Below are 19,132 nucleotides of genomic sequence, written 5' to 3' on the forward strand. Positions count from 1 at the left end.
CAAAATCGAATGATCACTCTTTGTCTCTGATGAAACTGCATGAACCCTAAAGCCAAGGATGACTTGCTGTATGCATTGCTGGTTAGTCAAGAACTAGGATTCAGGCTAGAAGATAATGAAGAAGGATGTTCGTAGTTGTTTGCCATTCTTGCTGTTGTGAAGGGTGGTGGCATTGCAAAGGATGGTCCATCTCTGTCAGTTTACTATTTAGTAACTAGTAATTACCTAAATAAGTAAGACTAGTAAGTAATAAGTACTAACTACTAAGTGGTTACTAGTTAATTCTTTATAGTAATAACTTAAATATTTTATGAAATAAAATATTTAATTACTAATTTATAAATGGAAAAATCTGAATATATGAAAATAAAATGGTGTAACAAAGAAAATATACAAAATCCGTAAATACACAAGTTCATTTCATATGAAGTTATGAATTTAAATACACAAAATCCTAACTAAAAAAAAAAAAAGGAAAAAACAGAAAAATAATTCGTCAAATGATGATTTTTTTTTCCTGCTCCTCTTTGCTAGATCCATGTCATACAAGCTTTAAGAATTTTTTTTTTAAAGGAAAAATCATTTAAATGCATTTCTCTTACCTCCCTTGGAGTTTTGTTGGCTGATTTTTTGTCTCAAAATCAAACCCTCCTTAGATGTTTTTGAGCAGTTAGAAATAAGGTATGTAGCTTAAACAGATCCGTGTTTGGAGAACCCAATCCTTCAAGGTATTGATTTCAAACTTCAAATTGAGTTTTGATTCACACAATCTGGACAGACATGGTAGAAAATGGGTTTCAGAGCCTTATACTGAAGAAAGGAGCTGAAAGAATGGGAAAAATGGGGCAAAAAATCCTTATCAGCTGACTGCAGATCGTAACGTCCCATAAGGGTGCTGTAACAGACATTATGGTGCGTAACTGCCCATTACGGTGTGCATTTTGTTGCACCTGATATTTTGCCTCGTAATGCTCTCGTTCTCGTCCGATTCTGTTATGTAGGTTAGTACCATGCCTAAGCAACTAATTCATGCCCGTAAAGCCCTTGAAGAAGGAAAAATCACCCACACTCTTGAATCTAGAATCCCAAATGCTCCTAGAGTGCTGAGTATCCATGTCCCCTATAACTTAGTCTCCTGCATAAAGAAAATATTTGGGTTGACTTTATTAACTAAATCCTTTACTCCCCTTTTCTTCCCAAACCCCCTAGGTCTCTAACATTCAACTATAAAATCTTCACTTAAAAACATCCTTGACCCTTGAAAACCTACCCCCTTTCTCATACCAATTCCCTACTCAATTTTTTTGGGTTTTCTCCTCTCCCCAGCACCCTCATTACATGTTCTAACATCATCCTTTGAAGGACTCGACAATTTAAGATCTAAATCATTCAAAAGTTCCTAAGTTCCTAGGCGTCCTGGTATTCCTTTCATCCCCAAAAAGGTTAATAGTTTTGAGCATCCCCTTGCTTTATAACTTGTCATGGCACTTTGATAATTAAGAAATAGTATGACAAGACACAAAGATGGGAGGTTTACCTTCAAGATTGCAGTATACCCCTGCTTGGCTCCCAGAGCATCATTTCCAAGGTCTCTGGTCATGGCTGAGGACTATAAAAGATTTGGATGATTTTTTTTTTGGTGGAAAGACTATTTCCCATTAAAATCCTTGTGTCATTTGTGCTTTGGACTCCCAAAATAAAGATCAATTGATTCTTGTCAAATGGGGTAGTCTCTGAACTTTTACCATCGTCAGCCTTCTCAGCTTCTTTCATCTTCAAACCACCTTTCTTTCTCTGTTCTCCCCCATCCTCTCTCCTTGGATCCTTAATAAACAACTCTTTTGCTTTGAATCATAGGGAGATAATGATTCCTCATCCTTGTCTTCAAAATTTGAAGGTCTCTCTCGTCTTGGCTTTCCGGAGACAGCACTTCCTTCCTTTTTCTCTTGTTTTGAAGCCCTTCCTCCTCCAGCTTGCTCTTCACTTGATCATGAACATCCACAACCTTCACAAGGCTTGGGTCAGAATACCTGTGATGTGAACCCTTCCACCTTCTCTCGTATTCCTATGGCCAAAGCCTTTGCTTCCTTTCATCTTCCTTGTCACTTTCAGTTTCCTGAAGTTGCACTGCAGGTCTTTGCATATTACTTTCTCTATGGCTCAAAAAAATCTTTCCCTTGAAGAAGAGGGTTCTTGTACTTAGCTCCAGGCTCGTAACCTAGTAAGCCCAAACTCAACTTGTGCAGTGAAAGATGGCTTTTGTTGGGGGACTTGGGTGGCATTTAGCTCATTTTTTAAAGTCTGGTTGAAAGAGGGCTTCCTCCCTGTTGGGCTTTATGCCTCTGAAAAATCCTCCTCTTGGCTCGGCACGTCTATAGTTTGGAACCTAGGCCCTCTGAGCTCCTCCAAATGCATGAGCCCTTTATCCACCACCTGAGATCCCTCTTCTGTAATTGTGTCGGTCGTGCAATGGATATCCTCCATGAATGATTCCATCCCCAAACTGCTCACCCTTCCATTTTTGTGAACTTTCTTTATTTGAGTTTTATTTGGCGAAATTCCCCCTTGGCCGATTGTCTAGAGCCTCGCCTGATGCTGTGGCAAATTGTTTGTGTTGATGCACGTTCGTCATGCTGTCTGGACAATGAAAAAAGATCTTCTCTTTCTGATCTTAATCATGAGCCTGAAGCTCCTCTTGTTACCCTCTGCGATACTGCCATCGAGCATTCAAAGATTTTCTTCCAGCCTCCTGCCTCCTTCCCTTCTGAGATGCAAATCGATTGAATAGAGCCTTGGAGTGGAAATTTTCCAGTGATAAAAACCTACCAAAATGATTTGCTCACATTCTGATAATTGAAAAATGATTGGGCACTCTAAAAGTTCTAACCATGGTCTTAAATTTCCATGAAATTGTCGAAATTTCCATCAAAATTTCCGATTTCTGTCACCCTCGAAATCGAATCGGCAGTCGATTTCCATCTTGCATAATTTCTGTTGAAATCTCAATGAATCATCCGAAATTTATTGAAATCTCAAAATTTTAGCGAAACTTGTTGAAATTTGAACTATGCAATGAAATTTCCCCGAAATGCAAATGAGAGATCTAGGAGTGAAGTGAAATTTCTCTCTTGATTTATCTTATTTATTTTTATCGAAACAAAAGATTATTACAAGTGCTTTTGAAATTATATGAAAAAGTAAACTTACAACAACATTTTTTTTAACCATTCATGTCTAAATTATCATTATTTGTATAATAAATAATCTTTATATGATTTATGAATTTCATTTGTATTAACTGATTCACTAAATATGTTTAATGGACATTATCTCACAAATATGTTTGATGCATATATTATTACAACTTTTCCACCTCAAACACAACATAGATGTATTTACTTATATATTAGTCCAAAAACTTACATTATTATGTCTATTAATCATTTCTAAAGCTTTACAAAAGAATTCCATGCTTTACTACTTATTTCCATTATTTTTTTCAAATCAAAATCGAAATCGAAATTTCCGTCAAAATTTCCGTACTTTTGGAGCTTCGAAGTTTGAGGGGAAATCGAAATTTAAGACCTTGGTTCTAACCCATGGATTTGCAGTTTGTCAAAAGGAAAGCTCTGAGTTTTGCAGCAAGCCACCTCCTTTCCTCCAAGGAAAGATACAAATGAAATAACTGCCGTGCGTCCTTCTCCGCAATCTTGAGAGAAACTTGTCATCGACAAAAGAAAATTGCTTACTACCTATGAAGAAATTTGCTGCCCCCATAATTGCAAACTTGAAAACTAAATCAACTTCCCGGCAAAGATTTCACTGGAGAACCTGGCCCATGAAAAAAATTGCTTATATCCTATGAAGAAAAACTTTTCTTGATAATGCAATGTGTGAGAAGGGCTTTAGGGGAATGTGCAAAAGTTGGATGGGATGCCTTAGCTGTACTAATATTTCAATGATTGTTAATGGTCGGTCTAGGGTATGGTGTAGGATTTCCTGGGGGTTAGGGCAAGGGCATGCACTGGCTAAATGGAGTCAGCCCTGAGGAATCCTACACATATTCTTGGGCATAGGGTTCCTCTTACTCAATTTAAAGCGGGTAATGGTACCTTGATTCCCCCACCCACATTCTCAAACCTAAACAGAGTCAGCCCCCATTCAACTGAGTTTGACACGGACAATTAGGTAATGATCGGACACAATCCCATGCAATATTTCATGAGACAAGATAGGGAGATAGTCCTCCAATCATTTGTAACCAGAAATCTATTGATTTGAGTAGCACATCTGTTGTGGCCAGGTGTACATCTCTTAAATCACAATCCTGATGAACTCATCAAACCCCTCATACTAGCCGCAATCCTTGATCCCTTGTGTTCTCAAGAGAAAATCTATTAGCATTAAAAATCATCCCCCACCATCCAACAGGATCTATTTTCCTTTTCACCAAGAAAAAAAAAATAGAAGTGAATGAGAAAGAGAGTTAATGATCCACTGGCCACCCATCCTAGTCAAACCAAGTTTGACCATTCCATCATATTTATGGTTCTACTATTATTTTATTCTAATTAAAGAAACTTTCCTCTTTTGCTTAATAATTACACATCCCTTCTGTGTATGATGCTGTAGGTTCGAGCAGCTTCGAGCTAATATGATAGTATTAAATAGTGCCATCTATATTAGTATTTGTGAATTGTAATTTCTACCAACTAATATGGTAGCTGTTTTCTGCTATACGTGGGTGACTGTCCCTTGGAGTCTTTTCTAGTAATGCACTCATTCTTTTCAAAAAACAATAAATTTTTTTAAAAAAACTCTCCCTTAATGTGTGAATGGTTAATTATTCTAGTTATTGTTATTCTCAGGACTTCTACTAATCATGGGTGACACCTAAGAGTACATCATGACAGTCTGGATAGTGCGAACTGAAATGTGAGTCTTACCATTTTCAGTTACCATGTAATTCAACTTGAATTCTGTGGATTATTCATGTAAAGTATATTGTACAAATGAATAAATTAACTTGCTCTTCTATTATAATTTGAAGAAGACAATAAAAAAAGGTCGGCTGTATGGTTGGCTTTGAAGGCATACAATGAACACCCCAGCCTCAACAATTGTGTGTTGCAGGCTGGGGTGGCCGTGCCGCACATAGATGGAGGTGTTGCATCTTCTACATTGTTTTGAGTGGTCGATTTTTTTCTCCCCTTGTTTGATGTTCAAGCTGGAAAACAAATTCGAATCCTAAGTTATCCTGATTTTTAGTCCCAAATAATCTTCCAGATATTATTTCAAATTTTTTCGATTTTATTATTCAAATACAGCACTCACTATTCTATGTTTTATGTAATGACAAAATAAGAGACAAAGAAACACATAAATGCAAGTACCATTTGTGCGCATAATACCTTCCCCATGTACAATTTAGATGGTTAGGCCCTAGAACCTATTTTCTATTTGCACCATCACTCTCCTTTCTAGTTTTCTTTATTTTCTTTAAAAACAGTGTGGCTACTCCATATATTTTTTGTTGACCATCCAGTTTCATGCAAGTTATGATGCTAAATAGTTTCCATTGAAGATTGACTAGTATTCATAGAATATAATCATATGGATATATATTTGGTTATCATTCTATAGCAGCTTCTATGGTTCAAAATTCAATGTTAACATGGCATTTTAATGTGACTTTTTTTTTCTTCCTCATTTTTATATTTTTCACTTTTATTCCAGGAAATTTCACTACTGAGGTATAAGTTATGCCCTCGACACTTGAAGGAGCGACAGTTTTGGAGAATATACTTCTCTCTTGTAAAAAGCTACGTGGCTGAGTAAGATCTTTTTAGCATACATTTGTTTTAGATATGCAATAAGAAATTTACTGCATAAAAGTGGTGCATATAAAGTTCTTCCTTGGACTCTACTGTTCTTCCTTTGGACTCTGCTCTGCATATTCCATCACTAGAGTAGATTACGAAACTCGACTCCATGAAGAAGGGAACCATTTCTGATTATGTTTTTTCAATTAAAAAGAAAATTACGTACTGCTAAAAATATGGGATTTTCGGGCTCAAGAATGCTATATGTACTTATTTTTTGTGAAGGAATGGAGGCTTTAAAGTGATGCCTTGATTGTTTTATGTATGTCAGCTCAGCATGGAATGGATGCGTGCGTTAGCTCACTTCCTAATGTTACTTCTTGTTCCCCATGAATGGATCAACTACTCTAACTTCCAAAAAAAAATTTTAAGGGAAATTTTGAGTTCAAGTACTTTTACCTTTAGATGTGCCCATGCTTCATCTACGTGGGGAGATGCTTTATTGCTTTTACTCTAGATAATTGATCTTGTTTTAATAATGCCCGATTCTTTAAAATCAAATAATTCTTGGTGTTGGCTACTTTTGTGGATGACACACTCTCATGATAAAGTGTTGGCAATTGTTATTATTTTTGTTTTAAATCTGTTGCAATTTTCACATGAAATATAACATCTCAGAGCCATATCTTGGGAAGCAATACACATCTCTCTCTTTCTCTCTCTTTAAATATATATGAGTGTGTGCGTGTGTGTGTTCGTATGTAGATATGTGGATATTGTTTGAGCAAGTACATTTATCCTTAGCATTATAATAATATACAGAAAAATAAAGTAATCTGCTCAGAGGTTTGCCAAAAAGATGCAGGCCTTTTCTAATCTTCCGAAAATGACATTGAATTTGAATATAGTAACATTTAAAACCCCTCTATTAATTAATCCCTGTGGCAATGTGATATATTTACCTTAATGATGAATTTGACCCCTATAAATGACAAGTGAAATAAGCAACAATGATGAAAATAAGCTCACCTTACTTCTTGGATGAGAAAGTGAATGCAGGTCCCGGCCAATATAAAGCTGGTCTCATCAAAAGATACAAATTACTGAGAAGAAGATGTGTAGTTGTGAAAAAAATATATGAAGTATTAACCTTTGTTTTATAGGAGACAGTCACCTAATGTGGTGGTTAGAAAGGTCATTATTCTAAAATATAGAGAGAAGTTGGAGTCATATTTTGAACATTGGGGGGGGATATCTGCACCTTTTTTGAAAATTTCAAGGGAGTTCAATTGCCCGATAACCTATTGAGTTCCATATGAAAGTGAATAAGGGTAATGTGTCTTTTTGTAGCTGTTCATTATGGATTTGACCATGTGTTATTTCCATTCTTTATATTGAATGCTATTGTAATTGACATATATTATGAGGATTAAAAATTTTGAGTACCATTATCAGTGCCTTTATAAGAAATAATTATTCATATGCCAAGGTGGTGTATGCAGAAAAGTAGGAATTATAAGTTCTGTATGCGTGAATAACATAGGTTCATGTGGAATCAGGGATTCAGGACATCCAGTAAGGCCTGTTTGGATAGGATCTTTCAAAGAGGCATTTCATTTGTAAAAGGTATTCAATATATATATATATATATATATATATATATATATATATATTCCTTGTTTGGATATGTCAAGAGGGGATTTACAAAATTCAGGGGATCTTTGGAGTGTATTTACACTAATTAAAACTCTCTTCCCAAACAACACCAAAATTAGTGTCATTTAAAAACTCTTCTAGTGTCTACCAACTTACAAATGATGAATTTTGTTATTATTCTAAGAATGGGATATATGAAATTCAAATTGAGCGTCCAAACATGATATTTATTACTTTTGGTTTTGTAAACAAATTAAATTTCTAAGATATATAAATTCCAAATAAAGTATTAAAACTTGATATTTATAACATTGGATTTTGTAAACAAATGAAACTTAGAATCCTTTTATTTTAGAAATGCCAGTACTTTCCAGATGTCCTATCCAAACTCACTCTAAGAGAGGTTGTGAAAGAAATGAAGGTAGAAAAGGCATGTGGCCCGGTGCCAATTGAGGCTGGGAGTTTATGGATGATGAAGACAGCTGCCCAGCTTCTGTAAGCAAGATTCTGGAAATTAAGAAATCGTATATGAATGAAGAATGGCGGCCCAACCTGCTAGTTTACTTTTCTAATCTTTACTGTAATTTCGTTTGTTTTGGTTAGGTTATTTTTATTAGGGTAATATCTTCAAGGTTCTACGGTATTATTATTTAGGAAGCAAGATTTTAGGGTGTTATTATTTAAGGAATTAGTATTTTAGTTTAGTAGGTTTGCTAAATCACTTTCCTTATCTTGAAAGCATTTTAAGCCCTATAAATTGAGAAATAAAGTTGTTGAATGTTGATCCTCATAGAAAAGGTCTGTTAATGGTTGTTTGGTCATTTAGCATTATTAGCATGTGTTAGAGTTATGTTAGTGTGAGTTAGTAGGGGCATTATGATCATTGGTATTGTACTTGACATATATTATCAATAGATGGAGAGACCTATCATTGAGGTTAGGTCTTCCATTTTATGCAATTATTCAACATGCTATCAGAGCAAGACTATTGAAACCCTATCATCACCACCAAACCAACCCCTAAAACTAGCCATCCTATGCAAATCAGTCTGTATAGGAGGATCAACCACACTTCTACAGCCTAGAAACAAATCCAGGGATTGCTGGAAAACTCAGCCATTGCCAGAAAATTCCCTGGCCATTGCTGCCCTTCTCAGAACCTTCAAAACCCCTTCCATATTTCACAAAATCAACCATATGACAACAACAGACCCCCCCAATCTGTGGATCTGCAAAAACCCCATCGCTGCAAACCTCCTCACGCGCCCCCATGCACTGGCTAACGGCCGGTAGTGTGACCCTACGTTCTGGCACGTTAGAGGCCACGTTTCTCTCCATTTTTTTGCAGAATGCCTTGATTACTTCGATAGACCATAATATCAAGCTATTGGGCATGATTTTTGCTAAAAATTCCAGCTTTTTTTCGACCATGCACTCGTGGCAATCTGGTGGTGGTGCTCAGTATTTGTAAAGTTCATTGGTGAGTCTCTTGGAGCAGTAGAAGCATTTATACATTGATTTTGTAGGGCTGTGGCAGTGCTATGTCCTGCTGTGGTAGTTGAATGTGGTTGACTCATTTGTGTTCGTTTCGGTTGGTCCAAAATTTCACTCTGGAGTCCCAAGAGCATTTTGTTCGCTGTGTATTTCTAATTTGCTGTTGTAGCGAGGTTTTGTGTGTGTTGGTATGGCCTCAAATCCCAGAAGTTTGTTTCACTTGTTTGGCACTTGTTCAGGTGAACAACTTCGTAGGAAGAGTATTCAAGGTTCCTACAATATCTATCAAGCATCCAACAAGCATCTCATCACATTGCATCTTTTGCTCAGAAGGGTAATCCTACAGTTTTTATGTCATCTAGCATCTCTCTCACTAGTCCTTAGATTATCGACTCTGCTGCTACTGACTATATGACTAGCATAAGCAACTTCTTTCCTACCCTCTAATATCCTAAAAATTCACCTCTAAGTTACCTTTGCTGATGGGTCCACAACTACAGTCAAGGGGGTAGGAGCAGTAAATCCTGATCACTCCATCTCTCTTTCTTTTGTCTTGTACATTCCTGTCCTCTTTCAATCTTATGTCAATTAGTAAGCTTACAAAGGCACTAAATTGTTTTGTAACCTTCTTTTTTCATTGCGTGGTTATTCAGGATTTGAAAACGAAGAAGACAATTGGCATAGGACGTGAGGTTGGTTTACTTTACTACTTTGAGTTGCTCTCTTCTCCCATTGCCTCTACAATTGATGCTACACCACTTCAAATCCATTGTTGCCTTGGTCATCATCGTTGGACAAATTAAAACAGCTAGTTCTAACTTGAGTTTTGTGTGTAGTCTTGCGTGTGAGTCTTGTCCGTTGGGAAGCATCATTGTGCTCCCTTTGCTTCCTAGGTCAACAAATGGACAAATAGCCCTTTCATGCTCGTCCATTTTGATGTTTGGGGTCCTAGTCATGTTATGTTGAAATTGGGGTTTCAATACTTTGTTACATTTGTTGATGACTACTCCATAGTGACTTGGTTGTATATAATGAAAGATCGTTCCGAGTTGTTTAATATCTTTTGTGCCTTTTGTTCTCAAATGAAGACTTAGTTTAGTCAAGATTCTTTGTACTGATAATGCTAAGGAGTATTTCAGTACCCAATTTAGTACCTATATGACTTATTTTGATATGATTCATCATTCATTCATTTTGTGCCCACACTCCACAACAAATGGAGTTGTAGAACGAAAAAACATACATATTCTTGAACTCACTTGTACCCTATTGTATCAAATGAATGTTCCCAAAGTTTTTAGTGTGATGAGTTCACTATGTGCTCTCTCATTAGTAAAATGCCACCCTCTGTCCTTGGTGGTAAAATCCCATATAGTTATCTTCCTGAAGGCTTCTTTGTTCTCCCTTCCTCCATGTATATTCGGTTGTGTGTCTTTTGTCCATTAGTTAACTGCAAGAATTGATAAGTTGGATCCTTATGCTATCAAATGTATTTTTCTGGATATTCATGTACTCAAAAGAGAAATCAATGCCATAGCCCTACTTTACATTAATTCTGTCTCTATTGGTGTCACCTTTTTGAATCCACGCCATGGTACTTTGGTTCCTTGAGTTTTGTTGACAAAAATGAGTCCTTTCCTTTGCCTTGCCTTTCAGATCCTAACCTAATTTATGTGCCCAATCCTCCTACATCTTCATCTAGTTTGAGTCCTTCTCATCGCTTGGATCATTCCAATTTGTAGGTATACACATGGTGACTCATGGGAAGAGAGCCTTCTCTAGCTTCTACTTCTATGTCTTTAGTTCCCTTGTCAAATGATCCTATTTCCCAAGATGCTGATCCTCCCATTGCCGTACGAAAAGGTAATGCAGTTGTACCCAACATCCAATCTCTACTTTTGTTTTGTTTTGTTTTTTGTTTGTTTGTTTTTTTGTTTGTTTTGTTTTGTTTTTTTTATGATTTCTTGTCACCTTAATATTACTATTTTGTTAGTACTTTGTCTTCTATTGCTCTTCCAAAATCTATTTCTAAAGCTTTATCCGATTTTGGGTGGAGGAATGCAATGATTGAAGAGATGCATGCACTATAGGATAGTGATGCTTGGGAGTTGGTAACTTTACCTCATGATAGGTCTATCGTTGTTTCTGGTTAGTTGTATACTTTGAAGGTCAATCCAATGGAACTCGATGGAAGGCGCTCCTTGTTGCTAAGGGATATATTCAAGTGTATGGTTTGGATTCATCTGACACACTCTCTCCAGTCGCTAAACTTGCTTCAGTACGTTTGTTCATCTCCTTAGCCACTAATTGTCATTGGCCTCTATGTCAATTAGATGTGAAGAATGCTTTCCTACATGATGATCTTTAGGAGGAGATCTATATGGAACAACCACCTGGGTTTGTTGCTCAGGAGGAGTCAGGCTCGGTGTGTTGGCTCAAGAAATCATTGTATGGTTTAAAATAGTTTTCGAGAGCATGGTTTGGTTGATTTAGTGTTGTCGTACTTGAGTTAGGCCTCCAACTATGTGGTTGATATTGTGGTTACTAGGGATGATGATCAAGGCATCCCAAATCTAAAGCTTTTCCTACAGACTAAATTTCAGACCAAGGGTTTGGGACCATTGAAATACTTCTTAGGTATAGAAATATCGAGATCTCATATGGGAATGGTCTTGTCATAGAGAAAGTATGTTGTTGATCTTTTAGATGAGATTAGGTTGTTGGGATCGAAACCCACCCGTTGATACACCCATGGATCCCAACACTAAATGCTAGATAGGGGTGACTTGTTGCCTAACCTAGGACGGTACTAGAAACTTGTTGGAAAGTTGAATTATCTCAGAGTCACTCGACTAGGTATATCTTTCGCAACAAGTGTTATGAGTTAGTTTCTAAATTATTCGAAAAAAAATATTGGGATGCATTAATTCACACTTTGAGATATCTCAAAGGTGCACTAGGGAGAGGTCTTATATTAGGATCAGGGTCACACTCATATTCAGGGATATACAGATGCAAATTGGACATCCACAATCGGGTACTGTATCTTTGTTGGCAATAAGAAGCATACTATGGTGGCAAGGTCAAATGTTGAGTTGAGTATAGGACTATAACTCACACTATATGAATGATTTTGGTTTAAAAACATGTTGGAAGAATTGGCTTTTCCACATGCTCAACCTATGGAGTCGATGTGTGATAATTGAGCTACTGCTCATATTGCCTCCAACCTAGTTTTCCATGAGTGGACAAAACACATTGAAGTTGATTGCCACTTGTTCAGGAGAAACTTGTACAAAAGATCATTACAACCACTCATGTGAAGTCTAATTTTCAGCTTGCTGATTTGTTCACTAATGCTTGGGGAGGTGCGCACTAGGGAGAGGTCTTTTATATTAGTATTAGGGTCATACTCATATTTAGGGATATATAGATGCAAATTGGACATCCACAATTGGGTATTGTATCTTCGTTGGCAGTAAGAAGCATACTATGGTGGCAAGGTCAAGTGCTGAGTTAGAGTATAGGACTATGACTCTCACTACATATGTGAACGATTTTGGTTGAAAAACATGTTGGAAGAACTGGTTTTTCCACATTCTCAACCTATGGAGTTGATGTGTGATAATCGAGCTGCTACTCATATTGCCTCCAATCCAGTTTTCCATGAGTGGACAAAACACATTGAAGTTGATTGCCATTTTGTTTAGGAGAAACTTGTACAGAAGCTCATTACAACTACTCATGTTAAGTATGATTTTCAGCTTGCTGATTTGTTCACTAAAGCTTGGGGAGGTGCTTGGGTGAAATTCATTTGTAACAAGTTAGGAGCATATAATATATATGCTCCAGCTTGAGTGGGAGTGTCAATGGTTATTTGGCCATTTAGCATTATTGGTATGTGTCGAAGTTATTTTAGTAAGTGTGAATTAGTAAGGGTACTATGGTCATTGGTATTGTTCTTGACATATATTATAAATAGAGGGAGAGACCTATCATTGGGGTTAGGTCTTCCATTTTAACCAATTATTCAACAAGGTCTCACACTTTTATTTGTAGGAAATTGTTACTATCTGCACCATCATTGTTGTGGAGTTATGTTAGCATGTGTTAAGAGTTACGTCAGTAAGTGTGAGTTAGTAAGGGTATTATGGTCATTGGCATTGTTCTTGACATAGATTATAAATAGAGGGAGAGACCTATCATTGAGGTTAGGTCTTCCATTTTACCCAATTATTCAACGAGGTTTAATCCGACTTTTATTCGTAGGAAACTGGTACTATCTGCACCATCATGGTTGTAGAATTATGTTAGTATGTGTTAGAGTTGTGTTGGTAAGTGTGAGTTAGTAAGGGTATTATGGTGTCATTGGTATTGTTCTTGACATATATTGTACATAGAGGGAGAGACCTATCATTGAGGTTAGGTCTTCCATTTTACCCAATTATTCTGCCATTTTAGCCAATCATTCAACAAGGTCTTATGACTTTTGTCATACTTCTATCTGTAGGAAACTGGTACTATCTTCACCATCATGATTGTAGAATTATGACTTCCATGAAACTTTCAGAGAGATTTGAGAGAGATTAAGCTAGCAAATAATAGGCAATCAAATGAAGATAAGAGGGTACTATGTGGCTTCATGCTATAGAGGTAATTATTATTGTTGTTGCTGCTGCATTATTATTGTTGTTATTGTTATTGTTATTGTTATTGTTGTTATTATTATTAGTATTATTATTATTTGTGTTCAGGCTGTTGATATGAAGGTTTAGAGAAAAGAATGATGTCTTTATGATCCATAAGTGTTAAGGAGTGAAGTGGATTAATGCTGATAAAAAAAAAGTATTAAGAAGCATATTAGGTAAAGGGCATTATAATGTGGCATTATGATCTTTATATCTTCATGTTCAACTTCTTTTAAATACAGTGGGAGGCTACCTACTTCTCTCTCTCTCTCTCTAGCTTGAAAATGAAAAGGATATTAGAGCAAAAACCCAAACCCTAAACTATTCTTTGGGGGGGGGGGGGGGGAGAGAGATGCTAATGTCAGTATGACCTCATCTTTCAGGGAGATGACACTAGTCTGGTGCACCCTCTTTGGGCAATGAAAACTCGCTGATTTGTTTGAAGAAATGATCAAGCTTAGCCTATTGATTTGGAAGTTTTTGGTTTGGGTTTTCTGCATCAGATTTCATTCCATATCTGATTTGGAGTAATTTGCAGCTCTTCCACTACAATTTTTCTTATGCTTGGAGCTGTCTGAATATGGTAAATGCATCTCACCAAAAACATGATATCCTGTGGTGTATCTTTTGTTTGATGGAGATTTGGCCAGTTGACACGTGTATCCTTGAATCAAAGTATAACCATGATTCTGGTATTACAAATCTTAACCTGGTTCCCATTTGACATATCTTAAGATGCGTATGACTGTATCACAATGACTAGTTTGTGGTAAGTTAAGAAGGGACGGGACTGCCACAATGTCTGGAATATATTTCAATTGTCCAAAATCATCTGTTCAAAGCATGTTCTATAACAACTTTCTTTAACTCTTGTAGTGTATGTCCTTACTATCATCATCTCTAATGAAAACTTCATCCATGGATACAAAGTAGCATTAGTTTTCCTGCACTTTGTATGATCGTAGAAAACAAAATGAAGATTAAAATCAATTACAGTTGACTGAATTTCCCAAACCATGCTTTAGGAGAATGTTCGAAAGCATATAGAGTTCACCAAATGACAAACACTGGTTCTCCTTGTGTAATAAATCCAGGAGGATGCTCCATGCAGAACTCATGAAAATATCTACCCAAACAAATTTTTTTTTTTCGTAGTATCTAAATGATGCAACAATGAACCAAAAGTGGTTGCAAGGGACATCAATAAACACAAATGTAATTTTGGCCACTGGCTGAACCAAGACATTTGGATTAGCTTTTATAATATACATCCATCAACAAATAATGTGATTGGCTGAAAGGAGAAATCAATGGCGCACTTATCAGAACATTCATATTCTATGAATGGCCTGCTAACCAAGATAGGGCGTGGCCTCTTAACTAGATTTACAAATAAAAACTGAAGATAGTGAAGTGACAAAGGAGTAATTACAATGGTGGTGAATAATCAGACACATAATTTGGTATGAGATGGGAACTGCTTGGATACTTTTACAAATGGCAATTGGAGATCTAAATCATGAGGAACTGGATTGGAGAACAAGGGAGCAATTGGTGGGGCTGTAGAATTCACAATTAGAGTTCTAGCTTCTTAATGATGTCGCTGAGTATGCATCTATAAAGGTAAAAAGTAATGATTGGATGGAACAAGGGGAGGAGCAGCGGCTGAGGGTTCAGATGGGGACTCGTCACTCGAGGACAGGAGGAATAGTGACAGCTAGCAGAAGAGATTCATGTAGATCTCCAAAAGTATGAGATGTAGTGTATTAAGAAGTAGACTCAAAGAATGTGGACTAAGCACAAATACGAATCTGTTCAAATCCAGGTCATAAAATCATTTGGGGTCTCCGGCCTAATGAGAAAGTTTTGAGGAGGCCTATGGTATTGATTTTTCGTAAAACAAATCAGAGAAGCTTAGGTTGAACCAATTGTGTGAGCAATTTTATAACAAAGATTCTGGAACTTCTGGCAAACATTCCAGCATATCAAGGACTGGGAATCACTTTTGAGGCGTTGGTTTGGTGATAGTGATGGGAAATCACATGAGTAGGGAGCTTCATGGTTTGATTTGGCAGCGGCTTTTTAATAATGGCCTTTGGGGTTTTAGGTCTTGGATGGATGCTTTTTGGTACCATGTTAGAGAGAAAGTACAATAGGGAGAATGAAGTTTTCAGGAATGGAATGACTCATAAATTATTAGTTCTCCCACTGTGTTGATAATATACCTGACATGTAAAAAGGTCAATAATGCCTCCTAATGTAGAGTCTTACCTAACAATGTCTCTTAATGCTTGGTAATGCTGTAATAGTGTCTTCATGTACAACATTTATTATATTACAGTGCGAGGCTGCTATAATGGTTGCTGTCAATCTCTCTCTCTCTCTCTCAGGGAAATAAACATGATCTTTATGGACCATAAAGGCATATGTTATGGTGTTCAAAAAAGTGGGGTGTTATAATTTTTCTTATGAAGGACTTGCATTATTGTTCTAACTAGTGGGTAAAATAGGAAGCATACTAGTGTATGTTGTAAGAACAATGCCATTATAGTAGATTTTGCATTCAGACCCCTTTTTTTGTTTGTTTAAATTGAACTGACGGGACATGTAGGAGGATGTACCATTTGTACTTATAATTCACAAAACTAGAGATTGGTAATATTAAGTTAGAATCATTTATGAATATTGAAGATGTTGACAAAAAATTACGTAATGTTTGTTTTTCTTAGAAAAATCAAATGTTGTTTTGGTTAAGCTAACCCTGTGTTGGGGGCTTGCATTTTAGGCCTTGTATTTGTATTTGTGTGGATTTGGACAAAACACAGTACAAAATTGTATTTTCATTCCAATTCACACAAATTCAATCTGAGGCTCAAAATCCATGCTCCCAAACACTACCGTAGCACTGCATTTGGGAGCATTGGTTTTGAGACTTGTATTTGGGTTTGTGTGACTTTTGACAAAATTTAATGCAATTTATGTTACATTCTGTCTAAATCCACACAGCCAAATCTAAGGCTTCTCCCAAACAGAGGGTAAGTGTAATTATGAGGGAAAAGCACAAATCACAATGACCATGAGATGCCAAAGCACTCGATCATCTATAAGGAACAGGAGCTGGATGGCAGCATTTCTATTGTACTAAAGTAGAATGAATCGAGGAGATTGACTCTTAGCAGAAATTTCCTAATTCCTATTGTTCCTGTGACACCACAGAAAACCCCTGTCAAAAAGTTCTTCATTGATTATTGATTTGCACTTCTTAAAAATAATACATTTTTTTTTTAACTTTCAAATACAATTTTTGTGAAGTGGCTGGAGGTATACTAGTTTCATTCAGTTGGCCTTGTTCGGACTCTATTTATGTGGCTTAATTTTAAAATTTCAGTTACATTCAGTTTCATCCATCACAATGTACATAATATTCCTTATTGTGATGCTCCTGCCCCTTGAAGGGGGGATGGTGCATTGTAGGGTTAGCATGATGGCCACACTATCACACACACACACACTCCCCCATCCCTCTCACCCCCCCCCCCCCCCCCCCCCCAACACACACACACACACACATGCATGCGCACAGACACATAACAATGTCCATTTTTGCATTACCAGATATGAGCTGCATTCAATACGACTAGCAAAAATTAGACAGATGACAATGGAAAAGGAGAAATCTTCAGATAGAGGTGCATTTGAAGTTGAAATGGCAGAGACAAAGCATGCAACAAGTGTAGTGAATGAAACTTCTTCAGAATATGGCTTGAATCACCTCTCAAGTGGAACTAGAGGAGATGCAGGTATTATTTTGCTTCTGAGAAAAGATTAGCTTCATAGTTATATTCGTATTTCACACATTTTTTTGTGCTTAAATTTCAAGATATTATTTAGTTCCTTTCTGGTAGCATTTGTAAGTAGTAAAAATTTGGCTCATTTAAGTGTGCATGCTGAGGATCTAGTGATGACACCATATACTGGGGGGAGAATGTCAGTCACAGATCCATTAATCCATAAAGAATATTCTAGGAAGAAATGCTTGCAACAGTTCAAGCAATGTTTAGAATTTCTCTGAATTAGCCTAAAGCAGTTCAACTCCCCCACCACACCACCCACCCCCCCCCCCCCCCCCCCGCGCGCGCGCTCGCGCGGGGGCCCCTCCCTCTCTCTTTAAGTAGGAGAAAAAAATAAATATTGTTGAGAACGATGAATTAAAAGGAGTGGAGGCGAAGAAGCCCTAAAATATAGAAAACTAAAACATGAAAAAAGAAAGCCACTACTAAAAAGGTGCAAAGCTCTCCTATCTCCTTGCACATCAGCTATCCGCATGCTAGTTAACAAACCAAATGCCAAACACCAGAGTAATGGTGAAAGAGGTACCCCAGTCCACATCAAATTAGACGAAATCAAGTTTTCATTGAAAATTTTAGAGTTGCATTCCAACCAAATACACACCATAGCAAAAGTACCTCCAATGAATATTCCCCTCCTTTGGACCTCCTAAACCTTAGATCTCTTGAAGAATAAAAGCTCTCTAAGAAGGGCACACCCAGCGCTGCCCCAAACACAGTAGGAGCTTGCGCCAAATGCCCCAAAAAAGGATGATAAAGTTAATTGTGCAGTCGTTTCACTACAATAGAAACATTGAGCACAAACATTTGAATACAAATTTGTAAAGGGTTTATGGGTGGATGTGTCAAGATGGGTTGGGTCATTAGTGATCCATTTACCCATTTGTAATCCATTTATAAAATATTTTGATCCATTTTTGCATGGGTCAACCCATTTACCCATTAATTTTAAAGAATGTGAAGCCAATTCCTAGACACTGGATGAAACTTATAGCTTCAGCCAATACCATTATCACATCTTCTTGCCACCCTTGAGGGTTATTCTATTGCTCGGTTGGAAAATATTCGAACTATAGTAGTAAGTAGGTAATTACCTAATTACCTTATTTAATTTCAAATGGTAGGTGTGGTAGATGTTGTAACTACACACCTATATAATCATGTATATATCTAAATTGAACCAATTACATAATTAAGTACATAATATTAATTGGTTTGGATAACCGAACCAAACCAATTAGTACATACTTTTGGTATTCAATTTTTTTGGTTCCATAGGTGTTAGTGGGGTTTTTCCTTGGAGTCAAAACCCTTCTAGAGTTGTTTTTTGTCATTGGTTTGGTCCCCTTTGGTACACAAATCTTATTAACACCAATATATGTGCTTTTCTTAGTGGAGCTAAAAGTAATGCCCATTTTTACTACGAAAGTTACATTTAACAAAGGGACTTGGCAATTCGGTAGCTTTTCCAAAATAATTTTTTTGTAAGGATTTTGTTTTTGTGGGTGATTGTACTAAATTCTAGCCCTTGTCAAAGACACATATTTGACTAGCTAGTATTTTTTCTGAATTCTCTTTTTTTAGTAAATTTTGGAAGGACATGATTAAGGTCTTCAACTTCTTT

The 19,132-nt window shown here is 36.8% G+C and overlaps 1 protein-coding gene across 1 annotated transcript in view; it reads left to right on the plus strand.

Moving 5' to 3' along the window:
• LOC131156379 (uncharacterized) overlaps window positions 1-19,132 on the plus strand; it is a 44,521-nt gene that overhangs the window by 18,994 nt on the left and 6,395 nt on the right. Inside the window, exons 3-4 of the mRNA XM_058110017.1 lie at window positions 5,737-5,834; window positions 17,276-17,460. Coding sequence (XP_057966000.1) covers window positions 5,737-5,834; window positions 17,276-17,460 — 283 coding nt within the window. The remainder of the gene's footprint in view (window positions 1-5,736; window positions 5,835-17,275; window positions 17,461-19,132) is intronic.

This window comes from Malania oleifera, chromosome 5 (genome assembly GCF_029873635.1).
Source record: "Malania oleifera isolate guangnan ecotype guangnan chromosome 5, ASM2987363v1, whole genome shotgun sequence".
Classification (NCBI taxonomy): Eukaryota; Viridiplantae; Streptophyta; class Magnoliopsida; order Santalales; family Ximeniaceae; genus Malania; species Malania oleifera.